Source organism: Martes martes (genome assembly GCF_963455335.1).
Source record: "Martes martes genome assembly, chromosome: 3".
Taxonomy (NCBI): Eukaryota; Metazoa; Chordata; class Mammalia; order Carnivora; family Mustelidae; genus Martes; species Martes martes.
Window position 1 is genome coordinate 152,188,974 of NC_137890.1, and position 27,891 is coordinate 152,216,864.

At 58.7% G+C, this 27,891-nt stretch overlaps 1 protein-coding gene across 1 annotated transcript; it reads right to left on the reverse strand.

The window, feature by feature from the left end:
• Positions 1-1,727: 1,727 nt before the first annotated feature.
• On the reverse strand, positions 1,728-27,865 carry ESPNL (espin like; the record flags this gene model as incomplete). Its single annotated transcript, XM_080799015.1, has 9 exons — positions 27,557-27,865; positions 26,296-26,486; positions 24,517-24,703; positions 21,919-22,101; positions 13,702-13,833; positions 7,163-7,274; positions 6,048-6,160; positions 5,139-5,333; positions 1,728-3,317 (listed from the first exon to the last, which is right to left on the reverse strand). Exons 1-9 carry the CDS (start codon positions 27,848-27,850, stop codon positions 1,728-1,730), a joined length of 2,997 nt encoding a protein of 998 aa, XP_080655141.1. The 5' UTR covers positions 27,851-27,865.
• Positions 27,866-27,891: the final 26 nt, after the last annotated feature.

Genomic DNA, 27,891 nt, shown 5'->3' on the forward strand with positions numbered 1-27,891 from the left:
CCCACAGGGGACTGGCACACCCTCTCCTCCCACAGGGGACTGGCACACCCCCTCCAGACCCCAGGGGCAGGCAGGTCGGCACCACTCCCCATTCTGCAGATGAGGAATGGGAGGCCCTGTGGGTCTAAGGATGTCGCCGCCTGCGGTGGAGCTCAGATCAGGACTGGGGCTCGGTGCCCTCCCAGTGCGGGACTCCCTGGGGCACAGGTGGCTCTCCCTTGCTGCGGGCACACGGGCAACAAGCACAGTCGTGAAGGGTGGCCAGGAACAGGTGCCTCTGGTGTCACAGGACGGCAGGGAGCCTGAGCTGGTGCACCCTCCCTCTCCAGCACAGGCAGCCCCAGCTTCACCACCCCCCCAGAGGGTCCCGGCAGGCTGGCTGCAAGGGCTCTGTGCCCACCACCTGCCTGCCCACCACCCTCCAAGTTCTGCAGGCAGGTGGGGACACAGCAGGGGCCTCTGTCCCGAGGGGGGAGGCCTGCTGGGAGGGGGTTCCCAGAGAAAGATCCTGAAAACTCCTGTCCACACACCGCCTGTTGGGGCCACTGCACAGCTGAGCCATGCCTCTCCTCTGAAGCCTCCTGCTTCCAGGCCAGCCATCCTTGGCCCCCATGGCCTGGGTGGGGACCCATCCTCTTGGCTATTATGGGGGCTGGGGACAAGCCACATCCCACGGCCAGCCACACGGGGCTTTGTCCCTAGTGCTCCTAGCGCCCTGTTCACTCAAGGCACCTGCGAGGCCCTCTGAGAAGATCCAGCTCTTTCCCTTGGTCCCCCTCGGAGAAGGGCGTGGAGGACATGCAGGGACACAGAAAGGGCCGTACCTTACCTTTCCTCTTGGGTGTCTCCACCCTGCCGTGAGTCGTCTGGGTCTAACAGCTCCCCTTTGCGGGGGCAGGGGGATGGGTCCAGCCCCCTGTGCTCGGAGCCCCTGCAGCCACTGCTTCTCTGGGAAAAATTCTTTATGTCCCTGCTCTCCTGAGCCTGCAGCGGGTCCCTGGCACTGCTTTGAGCCATGTGGCCCGTGGGGCTGGTCAGCTGGATGACGGGACAGGAGGCCCACACAGAGCCTTCCCTTCGGGGACCAGAGCCTCTGCAGTCCCTGGGGTGGGAGCAGGGCACAGCAAGAGAGCTCGTGTCTGACAGTGGCCAGCTGCCCTGGCCAGCAGGCACCCCCGTGTGGGCCAGCTCTCTGACCTAGAGAATTTGGGAGGGCCTGACAGGCAGCTCCGACCACAGCTCTCCCATTTCACTAATGGGGACAGAGGCCCGGGGTGGGGGGGGGAAAGGGCATGGCCTGAGGTCACCGGAAGGAGGAAGACAGAGGCTCTGGCCTTGGCTGGGGCCACCAGTGCTGGAGGAACAGAGGGGAGGGACAGCAGGTGACTTGGGCACTGGAAGGAGGGCCCACGGGAAACGGGCTAGCAGCCCAGGTGCTTGCAGGGCAACGGGGTGGAGGGCCCCCTCCGAGGGCTGGGAGGTCAAGTCCTCTCACTCCAGGGCTGATGGGGTTCTGGATGAGGTTTCCGAAACTGAGCTGCAGTCGAGGATGAGCATGTTGATGTGGGACCGGAGGTGGGCATTAGCACACAGAGTGTCTGCCAGCCTCTGCCAGCCTGGCCTCCTGGCTCAGCTGGCCACCAGGTGAGCGACAAAGGGGGAAAGAGAGCAGAAAACACGAAATCACCCCAGACACAGCATTCCCCAAAGCAGGCAGCCTTCCTGTCTCACTCTCCAAAGCTGAACATCTCGGCTTCTTTCTCCTTCCAGAAGGCGAAGCTCCGGTCGATGTAGCCGCAGATGTCCTCACTGTTGAAGCTGCCCCGCTGGTGGCCAGGCCCCAGCCCTTGTGCTGCAGCCTCAGGGCTGCCGCTAGCTGTGGCAGCATGGGGCAGGGGCCCGAGGGACGTCAGGCCTGACTTGCGGCCGGGCTCTGGGTCCCAGGCAGGGCTCCGGCTGGAGCCGAAGAAGCGCGCTTTGATGTCCTCGAAGCCGTCGGTCCAGGCCCGGCGGCCAGCGGCCACCTCATCGGTCACCGCCTTATGGAAAGCCCGCGCGGTCTCCCAGCCGTGGGCGCCCAGGTGCTCGAAGACCTCGAAGCAGAGCAGGTGGCGCATTTTACGCTCCTCGGCGGGCAGGTCGCACTCCAGCAGCTGGAAGTAGCCCAGCATGAAGAGGTCCAGCGTCAGGCTGCTGTAGGGCACAGGCGCCCCGCCCACGTGCGGCAGGAACTGCTCCGGGGAAAGGGGCCCGCGGGGCCGACGGCTCAGCCGTCGCAGCTGCCGGGCCGGCAGGTGCGCCAGGATGGCCTTCCAGTTGCCCAGCAGGTGGGCGATGATGCTCCGCTGCTGCCACAGGTGGCCGAGCCGGGGGCCCGCGCCGGGCGGCGGGGAGGGCGGCGCAGGGCCCCTAGCGGGCTCCTGCGCCCGCGGTGCCCCCCGGCGGGCCTCCAGGGTCCTGCAGGCGGCCGTCTTGAGCGCCGGCGTGTAGGCCGACTTCTTCCAGTGGCTGAGGAAGAGCATGACGATGCGCTCCTTGCGTAGGTTGGCCAGGTCCGGGCTCGGCGCCACTCCCGCCTCCGAGGGGGCCTCCTCGCAGCTGATGCCCGAATCGCTGGCCTCCTCCGCGTCGCTCGGCCCCGAGGCCCCTCCGGCGCGGGGCTGCGAGGCTGTGGGCCCGACGCCTCCCCCGCACTGCCCCGGCCGGGTCCCCGGCTCGCAGGGACCGGGGTCTGGGGCGCAGGGTGGGCCAGGGGTGGACTCGAAGTTGCCGCGAAGCGTCCTCACGGACACTCCGCACTCCTGGATCTCGCGCTGCGCCGCGCTCCCGGGGGCGCTGGCAGGGTCCTCCCCGCGGGCCTCCTGTGGGGGCCGGACAGCGGGCTTCTCCTCGCCCTGCACCAGCCCGTTCATGCCCTTCAGCAGCAGGGACATGCTGCGCACCAGCCGGGCGATGTGGCCGCACCACAAGGGCAGGGGCTGCTCCTCCGACGCGGCCTTGGTGGGGCCCTGGGGCTCGGCTGCGGGTACAGGCACCTCCTTCCCCTCTGGCGCAGGCCCCCGGGGCAGGAAGTGGCTGTTGACCGTGATGCGGACCAGGGGCGCGGGCAGCAGAGCCTGCAGCTCTGCGGCCAGCCGGCCCAGCTCGCTCTCATACTCCTGGCAGCGGCGCCTCAGCTGAAGGTCCGCGATTTGCTTCTCCAGGTACACCAGGTCGTCCTCCGTTAGCAGCTCCCCGAAGGGGCCCAGGATAGCCTGGTGGGTCTGTGAGTACCGCCAGGCTGCCTGCCCCGCGGGGCCCGCGCTCCCGCTGTCACCCTGGGCACAGGGAGTCCAGGTCAGCAGGGCCGAGGCCCAGGGTGCATCGCAGCTGGGAGAGGCCATGTTCTGGCCAGACACAAGCCCCCCGAGAGTGGCCTGGACCTAGGTGCCCCCTGGGAGCCCCAGGCTCCTGCACACCAGTGGGCCGTCACTGGGACTTAGAGCATAAACAAGGAGGTTGGCCAACCCCAGTCCCAAGTCTGAGGCTCAGGGCAGCCACTCTGCCCTGTGGGGGCCCAGAAGACAGTGCTCCTGTTCTGTCACCCCCACATTCTCCTAATCTGAGCTCATCACGGTTCAGCCCAGAGGGTCTCTGTCCTCAGAGCCCTCCCAGGCTCTCCCAGGCCCTCCCACCAAGCTCCAGAGCCTTCTGTGGTTGGGTTGCTGAGACCAAACAGGGCGGCTTCTCCCACTCTGCTCTGGGTTCTCCTGGTGGCTGGCCTGGCACCAGGATCCAGGCCTGCCCCCCAGTGCCCACGGCCTCTGGGACAGACAGACACAGAGGAACCCTGCGCTGGGCTCCCTCTGGGCTGAGGCTCTGTGCCAGCCTGATTTATTATAGCTCAGAGCCCCCTGAGGGAGGGGCCCCAGTTCACCACAGTGGGGCCCAAGCCTCCACCTGCTCGCTCAGAGGCCCTGCTCTGCCCTGGTAAGTTCTGATTCCTTGGCCCAGCAGACCCAAGGGCACGGAGCATTGCTGCATAGGGACGAAGCCTTTGGCCAGGCTGAGATGCCACTTCCCTCTAGCTGGGGCCAGCACTGCCCAGCACGCTGGACGGTGAATGACACATAACCATCAGCCACCTGTGGCTACAGAAACGGAATGTGGCTTGTGTAACTGAGGAGCAGGAGTTTGACTTTTGTTTCATTTTAATTAACTTAAATGGTCACAGGTGGCTGGCATGATTGTGTGGGACAGGGCAGCTGGGACCCAGGGCTGTAGAACACTCACCATTCAGACAAAATCCTATCCCTCTACATCCCACAGCAGCTAGAGGAAGCCTGCAACCATCCATGACGTCAAATCATAGTTTCTCTGCTCAGATTCCCAAAGGCTCCCCAGGGGCCTGATGGTGAGCAGTCCTTCCCTCACTGACCTCACCTCTGCCCATCATACCTCATTCACTCCGCTCTAAGGTACCAGTCTATGCATGCCTTAGGACCTTTGGACTTGTTTTCTCTGATTAGAATCACTTGTCCCAGATTCTCACAGCGTTCCTCTCTCATTACTTTCTGGTCCCCGCTCAAGGTCCCCTCCCCAGAGAAGCTGCCCCTGAGCACCCAAATGGCATCCCCGCTCCCCTTTGCTCGCTCTGCTTCTCTTCATGGCGCCTGGAATCACCTGGCCTGCCCGCACACACCCAGTGCAGTTGCCAAGTCCCCCTGTCTTTCCTGCTGGAATGTAAGGGCTGGGAGGGCAGGGCCGGTCCCCTTCACTGCCTAGCACGGGGCCTGGCACGAGGTAGAGGTAGGATGAAAATAGTTAAGACAAAAGAGCATGGAGGCGCCCAGCTTCCAGATCAGGTTCCCCTTCATGGTCTCCCAGAGGAGGAAGCTGGGGCCACAGAGGGGCACGCGAGTGTCCAGGTGGTGCCCGGGTGTCCAGACTCGAGGTGTGGGCCCAGGTACCCCACCTTCCACGTCTACTTGCCAGGACAAAGGCCCCCGCCGCGCCCAGCCTCCGCTTTACCCAGTGGCCCCACTCCGCCCCATTCCCACCTAGACCCGCCCTGCCCTGCCCCATCGGGCCCCGCCCCTTTCTCGCAGGGCCCCGCCCCTACCCCCCCACCGCCCGCAGTGCCCTGCCGGGGGCCCCACCTGAACCGTGGGCGCCGGGTCCTCGCCCAGGCGCGCCTGCAGCTTCCGCACCATCACTTGCCGCTTCCACTCGGGGATGGGCCGGCCGTGCTCGTCCTGCGTGGGCACCAGGCCGTCGAGGTCGCCCGAGGGCAGCCTGTCCAGCTGCAGCGCCACCAGGCAGTTCGGGGCGTCTTCCGCCGCCATCTCCTCCCCCTGTGCAGATTGGGGGTGGTCACTCAGGGCCCGGAGGGGATCCCGCCCGGCATCGGTGGGGAGGGCCTCACAGGAGGAGGGGTGGGGGGTAGGCCAGGGAGGGACGGGGAGACCCAGCCTTGTAAGCGTTGGCCTCTGAAGGCAGGGATCCCCGGTGTCCGCTGTGGGATCCAGGTATGTGCATGGGGGGATCGCTGGCTGGGAGAGGCAACCAGAGATTCCTCCCCTCTTCTGTACATGACAGAGAGGAGGTTACCACGTGGATGCACAAACTCGCTTGGGGTACAGTTACATAGAGAAAGTCTGGTGGCCAATTCTGAACCGCAGGACTTGTCAGAGCCTTTAACGTGTGCTCTGTAACTCTCCAAGAGAGGCAGCACCATGCAGCACTTCCCAAACTTGCACAGAACCTCTCAGGGCCTGAGGGTTCCCGGGACCCATTCAAGGAAAGGGTGGGTTGGAATTATAATGGTCTCACTCCCAGAAAGAAAAGGAGAAAGAGGAGCTGGCCTCCTCCAGTGGGTCCTAGGCTGGGTGGGAGACCCTGAGGAAGGAGGGCAGCAGACCCCAGGCCCACCCACCCATGGACAACTGCATCTCTGCCCCAGAAGTGACCTGGCCTGGGCACACATAGGACTCTGATGAGAGGCCAGCTGGGCTTTGCGGGTTGGTTGGGGAGACAGGGACACAGGGGTATGGAGGTGGGAGGCGTACCGTGGGGACGGCCATGGTGCTGGTGGTGACCCGTGGGGGAGCTGCCCAGATTGTCTGCTCCCTCAGAAGAGGCTGGTCAGGCTGGCCAGGCCAGGCTGGACTGGGAGTCACCACTGCTTGGGGAAGGGAAGCAGAGTCAGGGGGCTTCCCAGACTCTGAGAAGGCAGGGGGATGAGAGGAGAAAACCCTGGACCTGGGGCAGAACTGGCCTTCTGGAAGGACCACTAGACTTGGAGCCAAAGACCCAGTCAGTCCCCCAACAAATGGCCCAGGACCCGGGACACTGATTTATTGCCCAGCATCTCTGGGCGCCTGCAGTTTATCCCCTCCCCCGTCTAGCTGGCAAGGGCAGAGAGTTGGGCCGTCTAGGGACCTAACGCAGCCCCATCAGACAGCAAAAGATCGGAACTCCCCTCTTCCTGGCCCTCCCCAGGACCACACCCCAACCAAGAAACACACCCTGCATCATACACACACATGCACACACGTGCTCTCCTTCATATGACTATGGAGACCTGTTCCACGAAGCGGGGCTTACTCTCATGAATATGGGGACTGATGATATTTTTCATGCTGTTCTATTTCATTTTGCTAAAATGGTCCCAAATCCTCAAGAGTCCGTGCCTGCCTCGGCTAGCCCGAGGATGCTCCACCTGCTGGGCTCTCCGACCAGCAGCAGCAGACCCAGAAGAGCCCCAGGCCCCAGAGACCTGACCTTCGAGATTTACCTCTGGACAAGCTGAAGCCCGGAGAGGGGACCAGGCTGCCAAGGATCACACAGGCAGGACAGCCAGGCCCTGGGGACTGGGAGCTCACACAGGGATCCTGGAGGGCGGAGCAGGGGACCACTGATTTGTAATTACAAGCATGTGTCATGGAAAATGTTGATCCTCACTTTAAAGAAGCAACCAGGGCAATGAAGGAAATGTGGAAGCAGCTGGGGCTGGGAGACAGGAAGGATAGCTCCAAATCTGTCCTCACCCTCTGGCACGCCCAGCGCCGGAGGCAGCTGCTCCTGCAACCCACCCCCTCGAGGGACCTCTGAGCTGAGGGCAGCAGCTCCCACTCCTGCCCTCCATGGCCCAGGCCAGTCTTCCCTGGAGACATGTACTCACAGGTGGGGCTCCTGAGACCTGAGCCCCTTGTTCCTTCCTCTTGGGAGTGCCTTGCAGCGGACAGCGGAGGAGGGGGGAATGGAGGCGGTGGTGGTGTCATCAGGAGCGGCACCTGGGGGCAGAGGGACCCGGTCAGCAGGAGGCCCAGGTGGGCCTTGGCATGGGCCACCAGTGATCCCGCCGGGGCGGTGGGGAGGGCACGGAGCAGGCTAGCCCTGGCCCAGTCTCCCAGGGGGTGGGGTGGGGAGTGGAAAGCTGCCATTGACACCACTGCCAGGGGAACGGCACCCTTTATCTAAGGGCCTGGCTCCCGGCCTTTGGAGGTGCTGGGCCGGGGCAGGTGTCAGCTTGGCTGACCTCTCTTTGGCCTTATGAGACACGTGTGCACCCATCACACACACACCCATGCATGCATGTATACACACATGTAATGGATACAACACACGTGTGCATGTGCACATGCACATACATACACATACACACACGCACACACACACACACACACACACACACACACACACTCGTGCACACGCACAGCCCTCCCTCGCTGTCCCAGACTTCTGTGCTGAGACAGCTGGCCTGGAGAGGAGTGGGAAGGGAGCATCGTGAGGCATCCGGAACACTTCTCAGACACACCAGCAGGGGCCCTGTGGCTGTGGCCACACCTCAGAGCAGGGTGCTGTGCCAGGACCCACCAGGCAGTGTCCAGGCCAGCCCCCTCCCCAAGGCCACTGGGAAACAGAGATCACCAAGATCGGTCCCCCGGCACTGCAGGGACCCCCAGAACTCACCCCTGCACCCTGCCCCACGCCCAGGGCAAGGCACAGACCTGACTGTGGCCACCTCTCCTGCCTCCCCGGGGACACTGGTTGCAGCCAGGAGGAGCCCTGGACCTGGACGCATGTCCCCAGCTCACCCTGAGAAGCCTCAGCTCTGGGGACTGACCACCCGAAGCCAAGACTTCTGGCCCGGCTGACCTAGCAAGCAGGGGCTGTGAGCCGCGGGACGGCACTCATCTCTTTGTGTCCCACCGCATGCAGCAGAGAAATTCTCCAGGATGACACCAGAGCCAGGCTTGTCACTTTTTGGCTGAAAGCTGAAAGTTGAAGTTGGGCCAAGCCCATCTCGAAGGGCAGACTCCCATGCTCCCTGTTCCCCTGGTGTCACCGTGATGCCCTTCTCCCTCGGGGCTATCCCCACATGCCTCTCCAGCTCGCAGGGCCACAGCTGCTGGCCGTCGGAGCACCCTAGCCTGGCTGTCAGAGGGCAGAGGGGGGATAGGCCTCCAGGCTGGTGCAGGAGAGAGCCCTGAGCAGGACACGGCTGCCTGGCCTAGGGCTGGGACCATGCTGTCACTCAGTTTCCTGCTCTGTTCTGTCTGTGTCAACATTTTGCAATAAGAAGCCCAGCGTGTGCTGTGGCCAGTCCTGCTGGAGCAAACCGCTCGGCCACCCTGAGTGTCCCCACGCTCAGTCCCACCTCCCAGCAATGAGGCACAGATCTTAGGGAGCTACCTGAGCTTGGGGGCACCCTCAGGAGAACCCCTGACCTGCACCTGCTGCCTCCAGCCCCTCAATTGCTCCCCTACCCAGGGCCCTCCGCCCACCATGGCCACTGGAAAGGAACAAAGCCTGAAGCCCCGTCTGCCGGCCATCACGCACCTCACACATCAGTCTTTCCAGGAATCCGGCGGAGAGCCCAGGAGCCCCGGTGCTCCATGGGTGGGGGAGTGTCCGCCGGCCCCCGGCTGGGGGGGTACCCACAGAGGCAGGGGCTGGGTTGAGCACAGGGAGCTGCCACAGTACTGGTCTGTCAGAGCTGATCCAACTGCCGCCCCCAGGAGCGGGAGGCGTCGCATTAATATTTGAAGACTGAGGTATCAGGTGGCCAGGCGGGCTTGGGGCTGGGTGCCGGATCCCTTACCATGGCACCTTAACCCTCCATGGGGCAGGGGCCAGGGGAGCAGACCCTCTGGGGATGCGGGCGAGGCTTAAGATCCCTGGGTCATGGGAGAGGGAGAAGCTAGCCAGAGGAAAGTCCCAGTACTGTACCTCCAGCTCCAGAATAGCTCCCAGGGTACAGACGGGGAAACCAAGGCTCGCTGGGACGTGGGGAGAACTGGGATCAGAATCTCATTTGAGAACCCCCAGTCCTTGCTCCAGGAACCTTGAATCACTCCTCCTTGGGTCAGGGGCATCAGCAGTGGAGGAGAATGCTGATGGGGGGGCCTCTGGGGGCCAGGGAGGCCCTGACACTGGTTGGGTTTCTTGCACTCCTATTGAGGATGCAAAATCCTGGCTGCTCTTTATGTGGCCATTTCTCAGGGCTGCATCTGGAGGGAGGGACCCAGAGGGATCTCACTGCTCACTGTAAAATGGGGGCTCCCCAAGCTCAGGGGTCCTCAGCCATGACACCAACCTCCTGTGGGCACAGTAGCCATCTGTATCCATATCGCATTATGCAGGGACCTGGGGGGGCAAGGGGATCCAAGCAAACATGACACTTGCTCTCTGCAGTGGTCTTGGACGATAGTGTCTTCTTCAGCGTCCATGACACAGACCCTGGCTGGCTTACGAGCTTTAAGCAGGACCAAGCCAGACCCTGGAGCCTGGGTCCTCCCCCTGCTATCTCCTACCCCTCTCCCTAAAGGAGTCGGCTCTTGGGGTTAGGGGCAAGAAGCTCCCCTCCCCCGCCAGAGCACAGGAAGTTGGTTTGGGTCGCAGGGGAATGGACTCGGGCCCCAGTGCTGCACCCGCAGCCTGAGGGACCTCATATCACTCTCCTGGCCCCAGCCGCACCCTCCCCCACCTCCAAGGAGAAGTGAGGGGAAGTCACACCCGGGGCCTTGGTTTCCCCTCCTATAAGTCAGGAAGATGACGAATTACAGAGGGTGCCTGACTGGCCAGCGTGGGGGGCTCACACCTCATCGGCGTGTTCTCACCTCGGAGTTCTACCCGGGCGCGTCTGCTGTGCTGTTTCCCTGGCGCTGGGAGAAGCCACATCCTGACACTAACCAAGTCCACAAGGAGCTGAAGGGGCTCAGATGTGGGGCTCTAACCTCTGGGTCCTGACGTCTGGGCACACGCCCCAACCCCAAATCAGGCAATTGCCCTGAGGTCAGTGGTTGCCTCGGCCCTTTCCGGGGCCTACCATCTCCTTTCCTGTGTTTTGGTGAGATTTGAGCAATGCTGGGTCTGCCATGCATTATACATCGAGGACAGCTGTGGCGAGCCGGGTTACAGGCCTGTAATGCCACCCGGGCTGAGAAAATCATGACCCACAGATGGGCGCCGGACACCGGTCACCACGGCTGAGATTCAATTACTGGCGGCACCGCCAGGCCCCACCCCTCACCGGAGAGCAGTCTGCCCCGGGGGAGTCTCTTGCCCTCTCTGGGCCTCAGTTCCTCAGCGAAGACAAAAGGGTCCTGGAGCCCTTGTGACCTCAGGGAGGCAATGAGCACCTGCTAGGGGCCTCAGAAGCATCTCCCACCACCACTCATCCCTCCTGTTTCACAGATGAGAAACTGAGGCTTGGAGATGCTGCGACCTCACCAGCCAGGAAGAGCCTCTCCAGCCCTGGTGGGTGCAAGTACAGGGCCAGGGCCAGTAGGACGGGCCGGTGCTATGGTGGGGGATGAGGGGCTGCCCCGCTCCATGCCTGTTTGGAGGGTCAGCTCGCCAGCCAGGGCTGCTGTTCCCAAATGCCACCACTGGCGGGGACCTCACTCAATCCCGGGGCCCTGCAGCCAGGAGCCCACACTGTCAGAGAGGCCCAACCCTTCACCCAACCCTTCGTTGTGCAGAGGGGGCCCGAGGGCCAGGTAGCAGGAAGACCTGGCAGCTGGACTGAGGCAGGGCCTGGCCTCCCCAAGCCAAGGGTAGGCCTGGGTGCTGGGCAGCGTGGACCCAGGTCCTGCAACCCAGCAGCCGAGGGGGCGCCTCCCACAGGCCCAGCCTGGCTCCCCAGGCCACCTCTCCTGAGACCCACAGCTCCCAGGGGCAGGTGCGGCCGCCCTGTATGTCTTCCACCACCTCCCCTGAGCCTGGCGTGGGAAGAAGCCGGCGCGGCGACCTCTGGATATTACGTTTCCATCAATATTGCATAAGGCACCCGGCACCCCCCTCCCCGGCGCGGGGGCCCACAACCGACACCCCGCCCTCCTGCTGAGCCAAGTCTGCATGTGAGGCAGGTGGCCTGGGGGAGACCCACACCCCCCACTGCCCTGGGCGCTCACTGAGGGAAGAAGGGTGGCTCCAGACCTAACCCCCAGTCCCACATGGGCTCCCCAAGCTCTCTGCAGACACAGCAACAAGCCTCAAAAACCAGGGCTTTGTGGACGGGCTGAGCCCTGCTGGTCACAGGCTGGGGAGCTGGGGAGTTCTGAGAGAACAGAATTCTGCCTCAGATCCTATGGCGACACCAGGGACACAGCGAGGACAACCTGAGATGGGCCGATTCTCCACGGCCCCAGGGCCATTGGGAGAACACCCAGAACCCCACCCCTGGCCGCTCAAGCTGGGCCAAGTGGCCAAAAGGTTCTGACAGATGTGCTGGGGCCTGGGGATGGAGGGCTGAGGTCAGAGACCCTGCCTGGACAGGAGGCCAGGAGTGGCTAGGCCGGGGACTGGCCGGGACCTACTCCCTGGCAGCAGGGCCACGCCCACCCCCCTCCTGATCTCAGCTTCCATGTCGGCCACAGGGACCAACAAGGGGCCAGGAGGGACCCAGGTGGCCAGGACATTCCCAGCCTGTAGACTGTGGAGCTCTGCCCGCTACACCAGGAACCTGTCCAGTCCCACAAACTCCTCACACCCGAGCCCAAAAGACAACCTTTTACCAAACAGTAACCAATGGAACGTCTCGTACATAAATCATGTCATAAAGAAATGACTTCCAGCAGTCAGGGCAGTCCTCAGTTCTTAGACTGCGGCATCAGCACACCCCTGTGCTGCCCCAGGCCGCAGCACACTGGGAGGCAGGGGGCGGGGGAAGGATCGTCCCACAGGCCCAGGACCAGGGAGGACTGCAGCTCTGCCTTAGTTGGCCCAGGATGCTCCTGAGGGAAAACGAGGCGCAGGAACCCCTCGGTGAGACCTGGCATGGGGGGGCATCACGTCTCTGGACCTTGGTGCTCTCACCCTGGAAATGGGGCCACATGATCCCAGGGACACTTTCCAAAAGGGTGGCCACTAAATTGGCAAAAGCTGTGGCCAGTTGGGTCTAATTTGTCATAGCAGCTGCCTCGGACATGGAATGGGGACAGGAATAGGTGGGAGGACGCTGGGGGTCCTGGTTCGATGCAGACCACAGTGCTGACATGACCCACGAGAACACCCGTCCACCTGCCCACGTGTCTGTGTTCGTTTACTTGCTCACATGCCCATGGATCCTCTCCATTCAGCGCACGCTGTGGCCTGTCGTGCACAGGGGGCTGGGGACAGCAGGATGGATGGAATTCTTGTCCTTGTGGATGGGAAATATCTCAGTGAAGGGGTAAGCCACGAGGGCAACACCCAGATGGGAGCATGAGACCAGAACTTGCTGCCTTCTGGACGGCCACGTGACTCAGAGCCTTGCTCCCACCCCTGGGGTACCCTCAATCTGACAGTGTCCCCCCACAGGCGCCCCCGCCATGGTCCAGCCACAGGCCAGCCCTGCTCCCTGCCATAGCCTGGCCCAGTCATGACCATGGCCCTTGTCTTGGCCCCTGCCACTTCCCCTGTGGGAGCTCCAGTCAGGGCCCCTGTCACAGCCCCAGTCATGGTCCCTGTCATAGTTCATCACAGTCCCTGTCACGGCCCCAGTCATGCCCCTGCTATGGTCCTTGTGATAGCCCCAGTCATAGCCCCTGTCACAGCCCCAGTCACAGCTCCTGCCATGGTCCTCGTGACAGCCCCAGGCATAGCCTCTGTCACAGTCCCAGTCATGGTCCCTGTCATGGTCCTAGTCATAGCCCCTGTCACAGCCCCTGTCATATTCTCTGTCACAGCCCCTGTCACATCCCCAGTCAGGGCCCCTGTCACGCCCCATCATGCCCCCTGTCCCAGCCTCTGTCACGGCCCCTGTCTCAGCCTCATCACAGTCACATCCTAGTCACAGTCCCTGTCATAGTCCCAGTCATGGTCCCTGTTATGGTCCCAGTCATAGCCCCTATCACAGCCCCAGTCATAGCCCTGTCACATCCTCTGTCACAACCCCAGTCAGGGCCCCTTTCACACCCCTATCATGCCCCCTGTCCCAGCCTCTGTCACAACCCCTGTCCCAGCCTCTGTCATGAACCCTGCCACGGCCCATCACAGCTCCTGCTGCAGCCCCATCATGGCTCTGTCATGATCCTTGTCACAGCCCCTGCCACAGCCCAGTCCCAGAACTGGGCCAGCTGACTTGTGGCACTGGCTCTGTCCTGGCCCAAGACCATTTCCCTGGGACCAACCTAGTGTCCACAATGAGCTTTCTCCATAACTTGGCTGTCAGGGAAGCCAGGGACCCTGTCACTCCAGCCTCCGGGGCTGGGGGGTGGGCACCATGAAGCTTACCGGCCCGGCTGTCTCTCGCAGGAACTGGGCACAGTCCTGGTGTCCATGGTACTCTGCCAGGTCTGCCGCCGTGTAACCATCTTCATCTTGTAAGGAGGGGTCCACGTGGTGGGAGACCAGCGTCTGGCAGCACTGCAGGGAGGGGACACATGTGTGACCACTGCGTCACCTGCTTGTGCCCACAGCATTCACCAGGTGTGATGGAGGGCAGGCACCGTGCTGCCCCGTCTCACAGGTGGGCAGTTGAGGCCACCAACAGCTAAGGAACTTACCCAAGACCCTGCTGTTGTTCACTGCAGGGCCAGGGCTCGAATCCTCAAGGCCCACCCACCGCTGCCCCATCCAGGCAGCAGCAGCGCCAAGCTCCACAGGCACCAGCACACGCTCATCCCAGATGGGAACCGAGGCACCCGCAGTCAGGAACTGCCAGACATTCAGCTGCTAGTAGGTGGTACCGCTGACACCCTGACTGGGCAGCCTGATCCTGACCTTGCCCTTGTAGGCCACGCCCCAGGCTCTAAAGGCAGAACCGGTGTCCGTACAGCAATGCTGGGAGGTATGTGTGTCATTTTCAAAGGAAGATATGGGAAGATGGAACAATAGCCTGATCACTGCGGGATTTGTGGGCAGGGGTTGAGTGATTACAGATGACCAAGATCTGTGAGGTGACTGTACCAGAAGCAAAACAGGTGGGCGGATGGGTCCCATCAGAGACTAGAGAAACAGGTCCCCAAGGACAACATAAAATATGCATTAAATGTAAAGTCACCTTCCTAAAGCATCAAAGAGGCAAAAAGGAAGTGAGGAATTACCAAGCCAAGCTCAGGAGACAGGGAAAATCTGGAGGGATAAACCTATCACTCAGAAGTCAGTGTTTCTGCACTGACACTTCTGCACTGCAGAAGAAGTGTTTCTGCACTGACAGCACAGCCTCACAGGACTAGGGAGACCAGCAAAAGCCCAGGGTCCTCCAAAGGTAAGGGCTCCAATTTATCACCTAACACTGTAGGCTGAAGGATCTACACCCAGAGTAAAGGTAAACCAGAAGCCAGCCAGCCCTCTGCTTCCCCTCACTCAGTGGCCCAGGGAACCTTGAGCCTGGAATGTGGAGCAGGAAGGTCCTGGGCTCAAAATTCCCATGGATGCCTGACAACCAGAGACAAATAAGGTTTCACCCAAGGCCTCACATGACTCCCACAAATTGTTTTTCAAATATAAGTTCCAGCAGAGAGTCAGACAAAGCCAGGAGCCCAAAGAAATAAGATAACAGAACAAGAGCCAGAAGACCCAACTCACCAGGAAATAGACCCACAAGGACCCAAGAACTAACAGAACACAACTGGGCTTATTATTTTCAAGGGAATAAAAATCAAGCTTGGAAATTTAGGCGTGGAATTATCAACCATGAAAAGAGACATGGTGCATTTAAACGATGATGGTTAGTAGGTCAGGAACATAGAAATAATGACCACGTGAAAAACTGAAGCTGTAGGACAAGTGAGCAGAAAATCAGTCAGAAGCAGCCATCCAGATGCAGCACAGAGAGATAAAAAGCTGAAAGCAGAACCTGTCTGTGATACTGTTTGTGGCAGTAAACCCAGAAAGAGGAGAAAAAGAATGGGTGCAGAAGTCACATCTGCGGGGATAATGGCTGGGAATTTCATAGGACTTAGGGAAGCACCAAAGCACAAATTCAAGATGCTCAAGCAATCCCCAGTGGAAGAAATAAAGAGCAATCTGCCTCATGTCATCCCCATAGTAAAATTGTAGGAAAGCAAAGACAAAATAAAAACCTTAGAAGTGACAAGAAAAAGAATGATTATCTTCAAAACAGTGGCTCCTCTCAGTTGACTTCTTTGTAGAGGCCACCAGGCAATGAAAGAATACATTTTCCCAGCACCAAAGGAAAATACGTGGAAATTTCCAAGCAACGATTCTATACCCAGCAAAAATACCCTTCAATAGTGATCATGAGATAAAAGTAAACAAAACAGGCAAACAAAACAAAATGAAACAAAGAATTTGCCAGCAACACTCCCACACTAAGGGAACATCTGAGACATCGGCTTCAGACTGAGGGGAAGAGATTCCACAGAGAAGGCCAGAGATGCCAGGAGGAATGAAGATGACAAAGTAGTAAATTTGTGGATAAATTCAAATAAGCCTTTATTTTTTGACTGAATGAAAAACAATAATGTCAGATTTTTTTTTTAACTGCAGAAATGAAACACATTAAAAATGGTGCGACCCCATCAGCCTCAACCCCACCCTGCAAGCTTTCCTGCTCCCTTCTTCCTTGCCACTAGTCTCTAGGCTATGCCTTGAAAAGCTTAAGCCCATCACAGGAAGCTGGGGGCTGCTGGGGACCATTGTGCTCACACCCTGGAGGCTTGTCTAAGAGATGGGGAAGCAAGTCCTTCCGATACCATTCTGGAGTGACACATGGACCTCTCGTTCAGCCCCAATGTCACCCTGCGAGGTTTGTTACTGTGCCTGTGCTACACAAAATGACAAGTGGCACGGAGAAGGATGGGAAGCCTCCCCAAGGTCATCCTGCTAGGACGTGGGGCAGCTTGGATTCAGGAGCCCGTGGTCTTCATCACACCCGAGACAGAGGAGCATCGCAGGACAGTGCAGGGCCTGAAGGCACCTCAAGGATGAGCTGGTCCAGGATCCTCCCTGCCATCAGTCCCAATGTCCTCTTTTTTTGCAAAAGTTTTCTGACACTCCTTTTGCTCTTCTGACATGAACACAATTGATAATACAAGTTGCCTGCACACATAAATTTAAAATATTATGCTCTAATGTAAAAGAGAAAAAATAGTTTATAATTTTAAAAAACACGCATGTTACTATGTGAGTATTTGGGCATGGCTGCACCAAAGACAAAGTCTGCTGTCCATACCATGAAAAACAAAGAAAGGCACTCCAACAGACAAAGCAGATTACTGAGTGTACTGCTTCACTTCCGGTTATTGTCCATTTCCTTCACTGCCCTAGAGCCAACTACTCTGCAAAGTGTATAAAAATGTTCATGTTATAGGGGTGCTGGGTTGCTCAGTGGGTTAAGCCTCTGCCTTCAGCTCAGGTCATGACCTCAGGGTCCTGGGATCCAGCCCTACACCAGGCTCCCTGCTCAGAGAGGAGTCTGCTTCTCCCTCTCCCTCTGCCTACTGCTCTCTCTGCTTATGCTCTTGCTCCCTCTCTCCCAAATAAATAAATAAAATCCTTTTAAAAAATGTTCAGGGGGCTCAGTCAGTTGGGTGTCTGCCTTCAGCTCAGGTTGTGATCCCAGGGTCTTGGGATCGAGCCCCAGAGCTGGCTTCCTGCTCCGCAGAGAGTCTGCTTCTTCCTCTGCCCTCCCCATGTTTGTGCTCTCATGTGCACATGCTCTCTCTCTCTCAAATAAATAAATATGTTCATATGATATATGACTTTTGTCCAGGGAAAGCCTAAATGCAAAATGTGTGCAGTGGAATGCAGTCAATGATCTCCCTTGTCAGTACTGACTGGTTTTGCATCTATTTGGGAATTCACGTCTTTATTCCTTGCTGGTGAAATATTCATTTTATTTTACTCCTGGTTATATGAATTACTTGCTTTCTCCTTAATTAATGAGGTAAATAAAAATTTTGACACAGGCTCATTTTATAGTTGAATGAGCATCATGATTACGAGCACTTTCAAAAATTATCGCTGAAAGAGGCATCAGGGTGGCTCAATGGGTTAAAGCCTCTGCCTTCAGCTCAGGTCATGATCCCAGGGTCCTGGGATGGAGACCCACATCGGGCTCTCTGCTCCGCAGGGAGCCTGCTTCCCCCCCTCTCTCCCTTCCTCTCTTCCTACTTGTGATCTCTGTCAAAAAAAAAAAAAAAAGTTATCGCTCAAAGTACCTACATGTCGAGTCACTGCAGATCTGACAGTAACACACAAGATGGGTGTTGCCATTGGTGATGCCATTTTCTCAGTGAGTGTAAATAAAGCAAAATACTATCTTCCCTTGCCAGGTACAGTAGGATCATTCTTAGAAAAGTCTTACATATATTGACACTATGAAAAATATTGGGGTGTGTGTATACATACAATTGAATTTAGGTTCTAAGCTTAATTATATACACTTGGGAATAGCAGGTCCCCTTGTGTCCCCTCCACCATGGGTGCCTCAATCACTGGAAAACCAAAAACAGTCCTGAAATTTCCGACACTCACTGCAGAGGGTCCTGCCCTGTTGAGAACCAAACGCTCTTGTGGTTCTCGAATTCTCGGTCATGTCCTAAGCAAGTGCATTCAATAACTATGTGTTGGAAGAGTGAGTATCTGAATGGAGGAGAGTGAATGAGGAGACATCAGAGGCTCTGACAATTAAACAGGCCTTCACCCACACATCTCATAGGAGCAGAAATCCCACTGAGGCAGTTGTGCTCCCAATACCTCTAGGAACTCTTAGAATACTCAGTAGGAAGTTCACTTCTTGAATTAGCGGCCACAGTAAGTTAGAGTTAAAACCGAGTTAAAACCACTCATCTGAACCCTGAGAGAGTCTTATTTACACCTGTCTTCTGTCGTTTCCTTTTCAACCTCATCAGCAAAGCCCCAGACCACACCCCATCATATGGCAACTTCCTTCTCCAAACAGCCATGGCATCTCATGCCCTCCTCTCAAGATTTCCCAGCAGTCTCTTGACTCGGCATTAAACCTAGTTCCACGCTGTCACCAGTGACCCCTTACGGCCAGCCCTGGCTCCTGCTCTCTGTTCTATTCTAGCAGCTGACTGTGTCTTGTCGTCTCTCCCTTGCCAGAAATCCCACTCCTTCTCCTGTTCACACACTGCTGTAAGATCCACTGTCTCTATGAATCTTTCTAGATTTGCTGAGCCAATGCTATTCATACAGGTAGTTCTTGAAATTGTACATCATAATCCCCTGGGGAGTTTTAAAAGTCCTGATACCTGGGGGCCCCACCCAGAACCAATCAAATCAGGATCTCTGGGCAAGTGGAGCCCAGGTGTTTGGATACTTTAAACCTGTCCTGGAGATTCCCAGTGCACAGACAACCTTAAGAACCACCACATAGCACTATACACTGCATCTAAAACCCCAAACAAAAAGTTAGCTATTAAATTCAGCTATGTAGAAGAGACAACTATCACGATCAGTTTGCATTTACTCCAGGAATGCAAGGGTGGTTTAACATTTTTAAAAGTAATCAGAGTAGAAAGAAAGATCTTGAGATGTTTGCCCGCCTATGTTCACTGCAGTACTGTCCACAACAGCCAAGTGTGAAAGGTAATCCAAGTGTCCCCTGGTGGATGAATGAACAGAGGCAATGTGGGTCCATCCACACAAGGGAATGTGACTCAGCCTTAAAAAGGAAGGAAATCCTGTGTCCTGCTACAACGTGGATTAACCTTGAGGATATAATGCTGAGTGAAATAAGCCAGTCACAAAAAGATAACTGCTATCTGATTCTATCCTTGTGATGTTCCTCGAGTTGTCAGACTCATAGGGACTGAAAGTAGAAAGGTGGGTTCCCAGGGCTGGGGAAGGGGAGTAGGGAAATGTTTCATAGGGACAGAGTTCCGGTTTTGAGAGATGAAAGCCAGGAGGTCTGCTGTATAACAATGCATATAGTGAACATCACTGCACCATACACTTAGAAACAGGAGGAGAAGTTGGCTTTTTTAAAGATTTTATTTATTTGAGAGAGAGAGAGAGAGCATGAGGCAGGAAGGGCAGAGGGAGAAGCAGACTCCTTGCTGAGCGGGGAGCCTGATGTGGGGCTTGATCCTGGGACTCCAGGATCATAACCTGAGCTGAAGGCAGACACCTAACCGACTGAGCCACCCAGCTGTCCCGGGAGGGTAAGTTTTATGTAACGTATTTTTTAACTTCAATTTTAGAAGTAAGCAATCGATATAATTCACACTATTCAAAGAATAAAGACTGCTGATAAAGTAAAACAAAATATGTTAAACAATCATTGCTCCCTTTGGAGGCTGCTGGGACACCAGCTTCTTTATTCTGAAGTTTTATTCCTAAAAATGAGGGGAATCTGTCCCAGCTAAGGAGCCTATGGAGATCTGAAGACTACATGTAGTATGGTATCCTGGAGGGAATTCTGGAGCAGAAAAAAAACATAAGGTAAAAACTAAGGAAGTCCGGGGCTTGTCTGGGTGGCTTTGTTGGTTAAGCGTCCAACTCAGTTTTGGCTCAGGTCATGGTCTTGGAGTCATGAGATAGAGGCCCAAGTTGGGCTCTACACTCAGCACGGAGTCTGCTTGTCCTTCCCCCTCCCTCCCCTGCTCATGCTCACTCTTGAGCACACGCCCTCTCTCTAAATAAATAAATGAATAAATAAGTCTTAAAAAAAACTAAGGAAACCAGAATAAAGTATGGACTTTGGTTGGTAATACTGTATCAGTTTTGGTCCACTAATTGTGACAAATGCACTATGCTGATTAAGTGGTTAATGCTGGCAGAAACGGATGTGAGTCTTTGGGTTCCTCTGCCTGTACTAGTGTCTCGGTTGTTCTACAATCTAAAACCATCCTGAAGTACTCTAAAATAAGAATTTATTTTAAAGTTGCAAGGGAGATCAAGCATTATCCTAGGCTTCCGGGACAAAGCAGATTTCTGGAACTGCGAATGGATTAGCAGACGCAGCAGACAAACCAGTAGTGTGCGGTTCCTGTTTGGCCTCCGAGTCTGGTGCCATCAGGGAAGTGGATGCTGGATGCTCTGGGCACGCTGGCTCAGAGATGATAGTAAGACCTCACTGTGAATTATTGTTAGGTGAGATAATGGTTTGAAACTGTGTTAAAAAAACAAAGGGGGTCCTTATCTCTTGGAGATGTCGGCTGAAGTATTTCTGGATAAAATAGTGTGATGTCTCTAGTTCACTCTTGAATAACACAGCAGCCGAGGGGGCGGCGGAGGGGCAGGGCACCAGCCAGGCCTTGCTGATCTCAGGCTCTCGCGCGGATTCAGGATTTCCGTCAGAAGAAGACTGAAAGCAGATCTGTTCTGGGCTGCATGGCCTGAGTTATTCTGTTTCCATATGCAGAGTGGGTGAGGACCCACAGGCTCTGGGCTTATCTGTTCAACTCCTTGGGCTCGTAGCGAGGATTTCATTTGCAGAAAGCCACGGCTCCAGCCGCCTTCCTGAAAGGGTCCCTCGGGACTCGGGGTCCCCTCACCACCTCCAAATCTTCTGTTGTCCCTGCCCTCCGGCCCGCTGCCCCCCTTCCCGGCTAGGAACGGGTGGAAGCTGGGGAAACAGAGCTGGGGGAGTGAGCCTGCAGGGTTGAGTGGTGTCTGAGGAGGGGAGAGGGAGTGTAGCTGGGGAGTCGGGGAAGTGAAGAGTCAGGAAAAGACCATTTCACAGCTGCTGTGAGCCGGGGTCCTATCTCCTTTGCCTTCTTCCAAAGGAACAGTGCCTTCCCGTGACTCGTGCTTGCTGCAGTTTATTTTACCTGACTCGGCTGACACTGGGCCACGTGGGGCCCCAGCCCCACTTTGGGTTCCAGCTGTGAACAGCTGTCCGGAAGCAGAGAGCCCGACTGGGGCACTCAGCTGTGATCTCAACAACACCCTCCCTCTGGACTGAGCTGTGGTGGGCTGGGGGAAACGGATCCCCCTTGGGGACAGTGCTCCGTGGGGCTTGGTTGGGGAGGCAGAGGAGGAAAACTGTGTTTTGCTCTCAGACTGGCCTTGCCTTTCCGTGAGGTCAGTGTGCAGGGGGTGTGCAGGGAGGGGCCCGGCCGAGGGCTGGGTCTGTTCTCAGTGTTGGACACTGAATATTTACATGTCACCCCTGCTGACTCTGGGTTCCTTGTGTAGTCTCCTAGGGGCTGGGCCACGCGAGTCCCTGAGATTTCTTGGATGATAGCAACAGGGCTACCCTCATGCCTCTGAGTGCAGCAGCCAAGGGCTTTCCTGGGACAGACGATGCACCCCGGGGGTTTCTGTGCAAAGGAAGGGGTGCGCATAGAGGGAGAGCCTGAATTTGGCCCCCAGGTAGCTCAGAGTCTGGGCCCTGGGCAGTGACTGCCGTCTCAGCCTCACTTTACTCACCAGTAAAATGGGAACCGTGACTCCTCTCCCACTGGGCTGCTGAGCGGGTTGAATTATTTCTGCAGGAAGTGCGGGAAGGGGGAGCTCCCAGGCCTCCAGCTTCTGGGGGCTCCCAGTCTCTACCTCCCACCTTGCCGGCCTTACCTCCATGTGCCCGTTCTCAGCTGCATCATGGAGGGGGGTCCCTCCCCAGGAGTCTGTTGTGACAGGGGCGCCCATCAGCAGGAGCCGGTCTAGAATGGGCGTGTGACCACCTTGAGCTGCAAAGTGGAGGGCTGTGGCCCCCTCGTTATCCCGTGCTGTCAGGCCAATGTCGGTGAAGGTGACCTGGGGAAGGTGGGGGAGGAGGACCCGCTGAGGAGGTGACCCCTTATAGGGAGGCAGACGGGGCGGGCAGCGAGCTCGGCACAGAAGCGGGAGGCAACCCTCCCCAAAAGCCAGTGAAACTCCAGGGGCCACTTCTAGGAAAATTCTGCCTTCCTGATGGAAGGGGCTTGTGGCTGTGGTATCACCCTGTTTCTCCTTCCTCCTGCCTTGAATGTGGCCAACTTTCACCGTAAGGAAGAGGCTGGGAGAATGCAGAGATGCAGCCAAATGGGGCTGGGTGTCTGATCCAAAGACAGCAAAGCCTCCTGCCGCTCCTACGCTCCTACGTGGGAGGGACACTGGGAAGGAGGTTCAAGTTCCATTGTCACCTGCAGCCCAAAGCATGCTGGCTGATCTGATAGTCAACTGTGTCTTCTGGGAAAAGACCAGTGAGCCGGGAACAGAGGCCCTCCTGTCAGCTGGCTCCCCTGAGCGGGAGGACGCCCCGCTCCAGAGTCAGGGACCCAGCTGGGAGGCTGCAGTGGGAGTCACGTTGGAAAGGCCTTTCTGGCCCTGAGAGCCCGTGGCCCTTGCTACTCCTTCCCTTTCCCTGGGATGAGCCCTCCCTGTCCCCTTGACACCCCTCAAAGCTCTGACCTGTTTCTCCTCCAGCACACGCCCGTGGCTCAGTGCCATGGCCAGAGACACCCGGGCTCCCTACCCCAGGGACCAAGAATCCAGGTGCGGAGACAGGTACATTTCTGGGGGGGCCGCAGTCCGAACGGGACGGGGTCAGAACGACAGGAGAGGGAACGTGAGGACAGCTCCATGGGAAGGCCAGGGTGGGGATGCTGAGCTTTCTCCTGGGAGTGGAGCCGCTCTCAGCAGGAGCACCCATGAGAAGGTGGCCAGGGTAGGGGGGACCAAGCCTCACAAAGTGTGTGTGCCTCTGGTGGGGCCTCAGGGGCGAAGGGCCAGCCTGGGTGGGAGAGCGGCCAAGAGAGGCTGGAGACCAATGCTGGTGGCTCAAAGACCAAGGCAGGTGGCTGGATTTCATTTGTTCCTTGGTTCATTAACTTGCTTGGTCAGTGTCTCCAGAGCCCGTGCTCCGTGCCAGGCCCATGGACGCAGTCCTTGCCTCCCAGAGGAAAATTTATAGTCTATCAGGCGCTGGTACCATGGAGGGAAGACAGGAGGACAGTGGGACAGAGGGCTGAATGGGGTGGCGGCGTCCTAAACGGACGGGCAGGGAGGGCAGTGGAGGAGGGGCTCTGCGCCCTGGGGACACTGCTGGGGAGAAGGCCCCTCAGGAAGTATGGGAGGTTCTGAGCAAGGAAGGGTTTTCTCGTCCCCCCCCAGTGGCCAGTGTGGCCTTCAGAGATGCCAGTCACATCCTGCCGTTCTTGGGTCAGGGTCTGGCAGGAGCTCCCAGGCCTCAGGAAAGAACCCCGGTCCTTTCGGGGCCTCTGCCTATCCCCACTCCCTCCGCCCCCCAAACCAGGCTCTCTCCAACTTGGATTAAAAGCTGGGCCCTCGGGGCGCCTGGGTGGCTCAGTGGGTTAAGCCGCTGCCTTCGGCTCAGGTCATGATCTCAGGGTCCTGGGATCGAGTCCCGCATCGGGCTCTCTGCTCAGCAGGGAGCCTGCTTCCCTCTCTCTCTCTCTGCCTGCCTCTCTGCCTACTTGTGATCTCTCTCTGTCAAATAAATAAATAAAATCTTTAATAAAAAAAAAAAAAAAAAAAAGCTGGGCCCTCCTCATCTGGGCAACCCCCCCTTGCCCAACCACTTGCTGCCTCTCCTCAGGGAGACCCCTCTGACTCTTAGATCTCCCCTGGGCCTCTGTAATGAACTCTCCAGGGTCCCAGACACCTGGCCTGGTCTGGTTTTCTGTGGTGGAAACAGGAAGTCCCCAGCTCAAGCTGGGAAAATGCATCCCCCCCAACCTGGGCCACTATGTGTTCTGGGGTCTCAGGGCTTCCTTCCAGAAAGAGGCCTGAATGCCCCTTCCCCGGGTCCAGAAGGGAAGAGACTGGGCGTCAGCTGGGTCTCTGAGACATCAGAGCAGGAAGTGGCTGAATGCAGGGCCAGGAACAGCCACTGTCCACTGGGGGCCATCCGCCCTGAGGGCTCCAGGAAACACCCCAGGACTCCTGGGAGAGGGTCACGAAAGTCCCTACTGTCCTGCAGGGGTCACTGCCCATCAAGGCTGCACTCCTGGGCCCAGCCTGGGCCTGTACACATGGGTGCTCACAGTGATGCCTGGGGAATATCTGATCCCCCACAACCTCAGGGATCCCCAGGGGTCCTTCAGGCAGATGGAGACCCCCACCCCAGCCAGGCCCTGCTAGCTTGGAGGGGGCTCTGGGACCAAGGGGGGAGCAGGTGCCAGCCTCCTCGGACCTCCCATGCCCCCAGCACCCTTAACGCCCCCTTACCAGCCAGACGACCAGTGAGTAGTGGCCGCAGGCAGCTGCGGCATGGAGCGCACTCATGCCATCGAGAGCACGCAGGTGCACATCAGCTCCACAGTCCTTCACCAGAAACTGGGCCAGGTGTAGGTGGCCCTCCTGGCAGGCCAGGTAGAGTGGGGAGGCCCCAGTGCGCGTCTGCCGGTTCACACCACTGTGGGGGAAGGGGAGGCTCAGAGAGTGTTTGGGGGTTCTTGTAGGAGGCAGAGCTCCTCCAACCCCCCAAGGCCCAGATCAAGGGGCAGAGAGGCCTAGCCCCCCTTACTGGCTGAAGGGCCCCCTTGCGGGTCACCTGCATGGGTGTACAGGTTGTACACAGACTTCTTATCCCCGACCCCATCGCCCCCAACCGCTGGGACCCTAGAACCCAGCTCTGCACACTCCCCTTTGAGTCGACCAGCTATTTCCAGGGCTGGGGCTTGCTGGTGGGTGAACAGCCTAGTGGGGCGGCTGGTGGGCAGGTCACTGAGCCTCCAGAGCCTAGGGCCTGCTCTGCAGGAAAGGGGCATTGTGAGCAGTGCCTGGACCTGACATCCAAACTCCAGGCTCCAGCATAGACGGACTGGAGGAGGGTCACAGGACTCCCCTGATCCCGCTCTGTCTCTGAGCTGCCACGGGGCCAGGTGAGTTCTTGGTCCCCAGTGGAATTCTGCAGGGAGGGACAGTCCCTGACCCAGGCTGACCCCAGCCCCTGGTGATGCAGGCTTCGCCTGTGGCCCCGTGGTCAGTCCAGGTGGGAGTCAGAGTGCTGGGCATGAGATGCCACACACTTGTGTGTTTTTATGTGAAGTCTCCAGGTTTTAAATGATAAAAAAAAGACTTTAAAAATGGAGTCTAAGGGACCCTCTGTGGCTGGCCTGGCCCAGGGCACCCCCAGTGTCTGCAGAAGCAAGTCCCAAAGACCAAGGGGGTGGGCTGAGAACACCAAGGGAGAGAGCGCTATTCCAAAGCTGAGCTGTTGGGCCTTGTCCGGGAGCAAGTGTGGGGCAGCCGGAAGAGCCAGCCCCCCAGCCAAACAGGAGGCCCCCCCAGGAGAAGAGGCACGGCTGGAGGCAGGTAGGTCATCAGGGAGAAAGGCTACGTCAGGTGAGGGGTGGACACTAAGTTCCACACCCAGCCAGGCCAGCAGCCCTGGGAATGGGGGTAGGGAGGCCATGAGCATGATGCCCCCAGATGGCCCATCTCGGTGCCCACAGCATCCTCTGCGTGGGCCAAGGACTGGACAGGCTCTCAGGTTGAGGAACAGAAGCCGGGCTGCCCCCTTCCCTAGCTGGCCTCATCCCATCCCTGCCACACCCAGTGTGCCCAGCACCCATTCCGGGCAGCAGGCATAGGGCCACAGGCATGAGACTGGTCGCCCTGGAGGGGTTCCCAGTACGGGGGAGGGAACAAAGTGGCAGGACCATCCGGGGTCACCTGACTAGGGCCTCTGAGGGTACTGTAGGCCTCTGCTCGTGACTGGAGAGTGGGCACCTTCCCAGCTGGGGTAGCGTGGGTCCTGACATGGCCCCAGGCAGACCGGGAGAAGCCTGAGTGGGGCGGGGGGTGCTTCCTGGCCCCCCATTGCCCTGCTCTGTGCAGCTAGACACTGCCCTCGGCCTATAGGATCAAGGTCCTTCCCCCTGGTCCTGAGTCTCATGGGCCTTGTCTCCCTGCACTGGCCCTACACTGGGCCCTCCCTGCTCCCCGAGCCTTCCTGGGGCGCATTTTGGCAGACGGCCGGCAGGCGGCGCTCTGGCAGCTCACCTGCCGTGGGCTGCTGCCAGGAGCTTCACGCAGGTCAGGTCTCCGCTGACGGCGGCATGGTGCAGGGGCAGGGCCCCCTCCAGGGTCTCCAGGGTGGCCGCGTGGCCCTCCCGAAGCAGCCACTGCACCAGCAGAGGATGCCCGAAGCGGGCAGCCAGGTGTAGTGGGGAGACGCCTGAGTCGTCTTGGTCCTACTGGGCAAAGAAGGGCAGGTGGCCTTCTGTGGCCGGCTGGAACCCGTCCTGGCAGGGCAGTCCCAGCGCCCAGGAGCCCGCTGCCCTGCCCGCGTGTTCTTCCCTCCCTGCTGGCTGAGCCCGCTGGCCTGCTCAGAAGAAAAGGCATGGCGGGGATGCAAGTCCAGGTCTTCTGAGTCCAAACCCACGATCCTGCTGCTCCCGGGTCCCTCTCTCGAGAGCAGTCACGGCCCTTTCTGCCCTAGGCTCGCAGTGGGAAGGGCTTCCACAGGCCCAGCCTTGTCCATGTTGGGCTCTGTGGCCTGCTGCCTGTCCCGGGGCCCTACCTCTGGGCCTCTGTCTCTGACTGCTGCTGAGCACCCACCTGCTAGCCACGAGTTCTCGCACCGGAAGCATTCCCACGGCAAGCAGTTGGCAGGCCTGGGCATGCCCCCAGGCACAGAATTGGGCACGGCTCCCCTCACCCCGCCCCCTGGGTTGTGGGAAGGGCCGAAGGGACCCATGAGTCCTCCCTGTCTGGGACCCAGCGCCCCTTCTCGGAGAGTGCCCTTACATGCCCCATTAGAGCTCGCCCACTGTCCCATGTCCTCCAACTGCACAAAGGGACCCCAGGTGGGCAGGAAAAGGGAGAGGGTGGGCGCTGCTGGAAATGTCACTGCCTAGATGATCCCTGAGCCTGGAGACCCTCCTTCTTCCCACTGCCCCCCACAGCAGGGCCTGGGCTATCACACACCGAGGCCTCCAGCTGTACAAGCCGGGCCCCCAGCTCCTGAGCCCGCGTGCCCGCCATGCTCCTCTACACACTCCTGTGTGGACCGTTTGGGAAACAGGCCCCCAGATCCGGGCTGATGGGAACCCTGGCAGGCCCCACTGGCCAGGTGAGGCCAGGCGCTCCGACCTGGGGGAGGGCAGGGGGAGAGCTGCTCTGTGCCAGCCCGGGAGTTGGTGCTGGTTTGGGGGCAGGCGGGCGTGCCCATGCCATGCACACCAAGTCCCCAGGATTTCCTGGCTTCCGCTCCCTCAGTCCACATGGACATCAGCCCCTCTCACGGGCTCGCCGCACTCACCTGCAGCCCGCAGCCCCCGTCACGCACCAGCCAACAGAGCTCGGCCAGGCTGCCTGTGGCTGCGGCATCATGTGCCGGGGTGGCCCCGTTGTGGGCCCGCTGGTTGCCGGGCAGCTTGGCCTGCTGCACCAGGAACTTGACACAGGCCAGGTGGCCAGCCCGGCTAGCGTGATGCACCAGGCCAGCCCCCAGGGCATCAACGATGCCCGGGCCCAGGGCCCCAGCCTCCAGCAGCCGCTTCAGGGTGGCCAGGTCCCCGTCCTTGGCGGCCGTGAGCGCCCGCTGCTCCTCCATCCTCCAGCCCAGTCCACCGGTGGCTCTCAGCAGCTTACGCA